Below are 6,859 nucleotides of genomic sequence, written 5' to 3'. Positions count from 1 at the left end.
GTAACTAGTTACATTTACTCAAGTAGCTTTTTTTTAAAGTACATTTAGGAATATTTTTACTGTATTGTTTTCTTCTACTTGACTAATTTTATTACAAAGTATTTTTACTCTTACTTGAGTAAAATTTCTGGATTTTCTACCCAGTGAATGAAAAACAAAAACATTTTAACCAAAAATCCACCAGACAGACAGACAGACAGACAGACAGACAGACAGACAGGCAGGCAGACAGACAGACAGACAGACAGACAGACAGACAGACAGACAGACAGACAGACAGACAGACAGACAGACAGACAGACACCTGCAGTTTTTATTAAAGTTTTATAAGTTTTCATTGAAATAAACTGATTTGGAAACATTTTGTTTTGCCAGATTTTGTTATTTTTGTTACTTATATAAATTATTGAAAAATTGGTCCTTAAAATACCAAAATTTCCACTTAACTTCATATTTTGGTCCGTCTGATGATGTAACTTTTAAATATTAAACGTTTGATAATTTGATCAGTTACTTGAGTAAACTTTTTTTTTACCAAATACATTTTTACTGTTGAGTAATTTCTTGGATCAATATTTTTTACTCCTGCTTTAATGTAAGTTTTGGATACTTTATTCACCTCTGACGTTTGGTCAGTTGGTCGCGTTGTGCGCACAGTTGGTCCATCAGTTCGGTTCGTTTTGTGGGGCTGCAGCTCTGGATCAGGTGATCCTGCAGGCGGTTTTGGTTCTGAGCCTGAACAGTCAAAGAACTGAACGTTTTTCTGCTTTATTTTCCTCTTCAGCTGTAACAATAAAACATCTGGACCTTCTGCACCGAAACGTTTCCACATGATTTATGATTTGATGCTCGTGTTCATGTGGTTCCCAACACATTTTCAGTTTGTATTTACTAATAATTAGACACTTATAACTAAATAAAACTTTATTTTCTGGTCAGTGCATTAAAACCAAACCATTCATCAGGATTTAACTGAGAAGTTTTTAGGCCAATCGCCGTTTTTCAGATTCATACCAGCTGTGGCCACAAGATGGCAGGAAAGTCCTGGAATTTGACTTCTGTGTTATTTTTCCATTTCTTCTGTCTTTCGCCTTCAAAGATTTTAGTGTAAAAATGTTCAAAATCATAATTATTGACAAAAATATATTTATTTAATTCTCAGCAGCACAATTCACTTATTTGAGTGAATAAGTAAGCAAATTTATTTATATTTCATAAAGCATTTCACAGGGAAAGTTCATAAGTACAAAAATGAGACGAGTGGGAAAAATGCAATTATTTTCAGTGTTGAAAGCAAATGCAGCAATTTTATTGGTCAAATAAATATAAATTTTTCTTGTAGAAGAAAATAAATATAAGAATCAGTGGCCTGAGGATTATTAATATTTTAAATGAAGCTGCATGTCCAACAGTGTGTTCATGTTCGCTTTATTCCTTCTTCGTAATATTGGCAATGACTGAAAAGAAAAAAGAGGAAAGTGAAAATCAGAGTTAATTCATAAATCATGCATTGTTTCATGTGTTTGCATCTGAAGAGCTAATGTACCTTGTTGGACCCAGGAGTCTCTGGGATGGACACATATGGGTCCAGTCTGTGTGTAGAGTCTGGACATGTAAACAAGCTCGTTAATTCTGGTGTGATTCTGCGTGTTGAAATGAAATGAGTGAACTCACATCACGGCTCTCACACAGGGAAACCGGGCCGGCTGCTTATGGAAAGCCGAGCCAACAACTTGACTGCTGAGGTTCTTCCTGGAGACGTGGAGGCAGCACGGCCGGTTCTTCCCGGTCGGATAGTGAGCTGCCAACAGAGAGGGGATTAGAGTTTAAACTGCAAAAACACAAAATATGAACAAGTATTTTCCTCTAGTTTCTAATGAAAATATCTTCCTACACTTGAAATGGGACAAAAATGACATAAAAATAACTTTTCATGAAGATATAGGAGCTTTTTTAAGTCAATAATTTATTAATATTGACATAAAATACGTAACAGTAATAATCTTCCTGTTTGGGTTGTTGTTCCTTCCTACTGTTGCTCTGTGTTTTCTGAGGCTTTGCAGAAAAGTCAGTGCGTTGGTTCAATCTTCCCAAATCAGATGATAGTTTTTCCATGATAAACTGGAAGCTGTTTTTGGGTTTTACTGGTTTCCTTTACAAATGTGCTTAAAACTTTGCCAATATTCCACTAATGTCCAAAAAACACAATTTCTCAATTGCAGTGTTTCCATTAAATGAGAAGCAGAATTAAAATCAAACATGAGTAACTGTTTATGTGATAAATCATTAGAAAACGTGCAGCACCGTCATCCTCCTTCCCCTTCCTGTCGTCTTCTTTGTCGTTTCTGTCAGTAGTAAATGAGAAAGCTTTAGATGATGCCTTTTTTTTTTTATCGCCCTGCAAGGGGTCTTTTTGTGGGCTCTAGTCTCCTATTTTCAAAGTAGGCTGACAGGAAAGGGGGGGAGACATGCGGTAAACATCGTCGGGTCCGGGAATCGAACCCGCGACAGCCGCGTTGCCTCTGAATGTGGGTCGTGCTAACCCCTCCGCCACCACAGCACCTGTAGATGATGACATTTTGAGTGAAATAGTCTCTTTTTATTTAACAGACGTCGCCTGGCAGTGTTTTCATGAAGAGTTTCCCAGACCAAGGTTAATAATCTGTCACTAACTTTGATTCAGCCAAAAAAAACATTTTCTTAAAAAACTTGAGTTTTGTTGAAGTTGGCATCTTTTCATTAAGCAAGTTTATTTCTGTAGTTCGAGTTATGAAGTTATTCTGACGATTGTTTTATGGACATAAATTTGTTTTGTTCTTCTATTGTTTCTGTTTATAGTGTTGATATTTCTTTGAAAAGTTTTTAAATGCCTTGTCCAGGTTTTGTGGATGGAAAGTCAACAACAAAACACTTTGCTGCTTCGCCAATCACCTAAAGGTCAGAAGTTTCATGGTATATAAAACTTAAACAATAAAAAGTATCAGTATCGGTGATTCTGTAACTACTGGGTATCGGATCTTAAAATGCATTTGAAAACGTCCCAGGAGTCGATGCATCGGCAGCTGAGGCACATGAGAACATTTTGTGGCGACTTCAGCCGGCCGAGTTTTGGTTTGTGCAGAATGCATTACAATAACCGAAATGAAACTAAAGCATTAATTAAGATTTCCAGTTCAGGACAAGAGCAAATGAATCATTTCAAAGTTTCTAACAGGAGATTTTGCCAAAACATCAAAAATCTCCTTTGCAAAAACACAAACGTTCATTTAGTCCTATTTCAAGTGCAGAAACCAAAAATATTGGTGATATTTTGTGTTTTGCAGCAGTAAATAAAGCAGCACTCAGTTAATAAACTGAAGTATCTGAACCCGATGGATGAAACGCAGGAATATCTACCTGCAGAGGAGTGGCTGCACGGACACACTGCGAGCAGGAGGAGCAGGAGGAGCAGGATCTTCATTTTGATCATCAGCTGATGGATCGGAGTGACGGCAGCTGATCTCCGGTCTGGTATTTATCGGCACCATCAGCGGGGCCCCTGTGGGCCCCGTGACGCTCATGTCTTCATGCTTCTGCAGGTTGTGTGTGATTGTTTCGTGGTCAGTGTTTCTCACCTCCGCCCCTCCGCCTGTTCGCCCCTCCGACCACAAGCTTCATCTCAGCGACACGTTTCTGAGAAACGGCTTCACACGTCGTCAGAAAACGCGGCGCCTGTTTCGCTTTGTCATGGTGGCAACTTCACATGCCACAACAAAACAGGGTTTCCGTTTCAACCTGACGTCTAATAAGAATAAACACAAATGCTGAGGAAAGTCATCAGTTTGGTTTCTCAAGTTTGCACCAAAATATCTTTTTAAATGGACTCATTTTCACCAGCTGCGACGTTTACGTCAAATTTCCTTTAACTCACAATCAGAGCGGAAACAGAAACCTTTAAATGTTTGGGTGACATTTTATTTGAAGGGCTGCAGATGAGACAAAACATAACAACTCATGAACATGAAGGAGGCTTTATGTTCCTGACTGATGACATGAAGTGTCATCCAGTAAATAATGAAACTTTTAACGGATCTTTGCATTAAAAGTGTCATTATTTACCAAATGATGCTTCATGTCGACAGTTTCTGAAGATTCCTTCATGTTCATAACGGCGTCAGAAATAAAGTGTTAGAGTCTTGCATTGTTTTTAAGTGCAGCTCAGATTGATGCTCTACAGTGAGGATAACTGTATGATTTATGATTTGGCATTTTCAGGATTTCCTGTTCTGACTGCAGAGGAAGTCGCACATGAATTTCACACAATCAGTCGCTGTAATAAGTTCACACCTTTTGTTCCAGAGCATCAAATCTAAATTTGATCAGGTGGTTTTTACGTGACAACACACAGCTGTTTTTATTTGTTTTCGCAAACAAAAACATGAAAAATGTTCATCGTGTTTCAAGTTTCTTAATTAGATTTAGGTCTGTACTTTGACTAGGCCATTTGATCTGAGCCAACCTTTGTACATAGCTGTATATTTAGTTGGTTTTCCCTCCATCCTGATTTTCTTCCAGGATTTTAAAAGCTCAGTAAAAGTTTTGTAACTGTCTGAAAATGTTAAACTGAAACTTTCTGCATCAACCGCTCGGCTGTGGCCAGTTTTTTCATTCTGAGGTAAAAACGACGTTGCAGAAACTAAAGTTTGATGTTTCGTAACGTTGTGCGGCTGGGCCCCTCAGATCCCCGCCGCTGTCAGTCTTCACCTCCCCACACGTCAAAAACAGAACGTGAAGCAAAATTCAGTTTTTACACGTTTTTATTTGAGTTTCTGCAGCTTCTAAAAAAAACAACCAAAGTGATTTAAAAAAAAAAAAATCATCCAGACATTTACTGGCAGTGAGTTCATGTTTTTCAGTGTCTGGAAAACGAGCCGTTTCAAAACTCTGCCACATTCAGAGGGCAATGAGACGTTGCCTAGCAACCCCAGCCAGCTCAGCTTGTTACCTAGCAACCCAAGCTGAGCTCCAGCTGGTTTATCAGAGTCACATAGTAACTAGTTACATTTACTCAAGTAGCTTTTTTTTAAAGTACATTTAGGAATATTTTTACTGTATTGTTTTCTTCTACTTGACTAATTTTATTACAAAGTATTTTTACTCTTACTTGAGTAAAATTTCTGGATTTTCTACCCAGTGAATGAAAAACAAAAACATTTTAACCAAAAATCCACCAGACAGACAGACAGACAGACAGACAGACAGACAGACAGGCAGGCAGGCAGGCAGACAGACAGACAGACAGACAGACAGACAGACAGACAGACAGACAGACAGACAGACACCTGCAGTTTTTATTAAAGTTTTATAAGTTTTCATTGAAATAAACTGATTTGGAAACATTTTGTTTTGCCAGATTTTGTTATTTTTGTTACTTATATAAATTATTGAAAAATTGGTCCTTAAAATACCAAAATTTCCACTTAACTTCATATTTTGGTCCGTCTGATGATGTAACTTTTAAATATTAAACGTTTGATAATTTGATCAGTTACTTGAGTAAACTTTTTTTTTACCAAATACATTTTTACTGTTGAGTAATTTTTTGGATCAATATTTTTTACTCCTGCTTTAATGTAAGTTTTGGATACTTTATTCACCTCTGACGTTTGGTCAGTTGGTTTCATGCTGCGCTGTACAATGGCTGCTGGAAAAGACAAGGTGTTTTGTTATTGACTTAGAATCCAGAAACCATTTGCTGCGTTCTCGTTGGTTGTGCAGGAGGCTCTACTTCTGCTTTTCAAAGATGCATGGTTGCATAATTGTGCATCTCTTTGCATCTGATTTCACAGGTGGTTGTAAACATTGAGTTGTGGGCGTGGTCAGCAGCAGCTTATTTAGATTTAAAGTGACAGAACCCTAAAACAGCTCATTCTGATATGAGCTGACCAGAATAAAATCTCATTATTTAAGAATAATTTCCTACAGAAAATATAATAATCATGTTTTGTAGACCCCAAACCCAGGCTAACCTGTTTAAGGAAGCATAATAATTCACCAGGCAATATTTATTACAGGAGTTGCATTATAATATCAGGAAGTGGTGGCAACTTCTGAAGAATGGAAAATTAGCCGGAAACTTTCCACATCCTGCAGCCTCATGCATCATATGATACAGAGAAACTGAATGATTTCACCGTGACTCGGCGTGATCGGCATCAAGAAATGTTTTAGTCATTAGGTTGAAGACGCTCTCAGATTTAAAGCACAAAAAAGAGGAAATTTTAAGCTTAGAACATGTAAAACAGGTCAAGTTCAACAAGAACATTAAGTTAGACAACATCCTGAGTCTAAATGTCGACACGCTTCTGATGTAACAAATTGCAAAAAGGGAAACATTTTAAGAAAAGCCTCTTGGTTTGAGGTTTGCTGTGAAACAGAATCACTTTCTGAGATTAAAACGAAACTTTTAGTGGATTTCAGCTCAGGAACGTTTCAGGAAACGTTTCAGGAAACTCAGTTTTCCTGATAAAAGTTCAAACCTGAAGCTTCATGGATGCTTTTAACTCTACACTGTAAAAACACAAAATATTACCAACTATTTTCATTTGGTTTCTAGAGCAAATAAGACAGAACTTATAAATAACTTTTTAGCAAGAAATAGGAGCTTGTTTTAAGTTGTCAGGTTTGACACCTATTAAAGACAAGTTGAACAACACAGAAAAGACAAGAGAGTTAGATTCTTTTGTACTCGCGAGGAGAACGGACAGAGATGTGTTTACAGTTACAAATCTCCAACCGCTCTGAAACACATTTGTCCGCTCCTCTCTTTTTATTATCTTCAGAGTCCCTATCACAGAGAGCACTGCAACTCTAAGGGGTG

At 37.5% G+C, this 6,859-nt stretch overlaps 1 protein-coding gene across 1 annotated transcript; it reads right to left on the bottom strand.

Annotated features, from left to right (window-relative positions):
• Positions 1-1,162: 1,162 nt before the first annotated feature.
• On the bottom strand, positions 1,163-3,539 carry LOC102231455 (C-C motif chemokine 2-like). The gene is made up of 4 exons (XM_005810776.3): positions 3,397-3,539; positions 1,675-1,801; positions 1,547-1,605; positions 1,163-1,457 (listed from the first exon to the last, which is right to left on the bottom strand). The coding sequence occupies exons 1-4, from the start codon at positions 3,467-3,469 to the stop codon at positions 1,429-1,431; spliced, it is 288 nt and encodes a 95-aa protein (XP_005810833.1). The 5' UTR covers positions 3,470-3,539; the 3' UTR covers positions 1,163-1,428.
• Positions 3,540-6,859: the final 3,320 nt, after the last annotated feature.

The sequence above is a fragment of the Xiphophorus maculatus genome, chromosome 21, assembly GCF_002775205.1.
Source record: "Xiphophorus maculatus strain JP 163 A chromosome 21, X_maculatus-5.0-male, whole genome shotgun sequence".
In the NCBI taxonomy this organism is placed as follows: Eukaryota; Metazoa; Chordata; class Actinopteri; order Cyprinodontiformes; family Poeciliidae; genus Xiphophorus; species Xiphophorus maculatus.
This window is presented reverse-complemented; position numbering and strand designations above follow the sequence as displayed.

Excerpts from the sequence above, each read along its gene's own strand:
- LOC102231455 (XM_005810776.3), bottom strand. The coding sequence starts at position 3,469 with ATGATCAAAATGAAGATCCTGCTCCTCCTGCTCCTCCTGCTCGCAGTG. Across the intron at positions 1,802-3,396 it reads GTGCAGCCACTCCTCTGCAG|CTCACTATCCGACCGGGAAG; the intron begins GTAGATATTCCT and ends CTCTGTTGGCAG. Across the intron at positions 1,606-1,674 it reads CCCTGTGTGAGAGCCGTGAT|ACTCTACACACAGACTGGAC; the intron begins GTGAGTTCACTC and ends TTACATGTCCAG.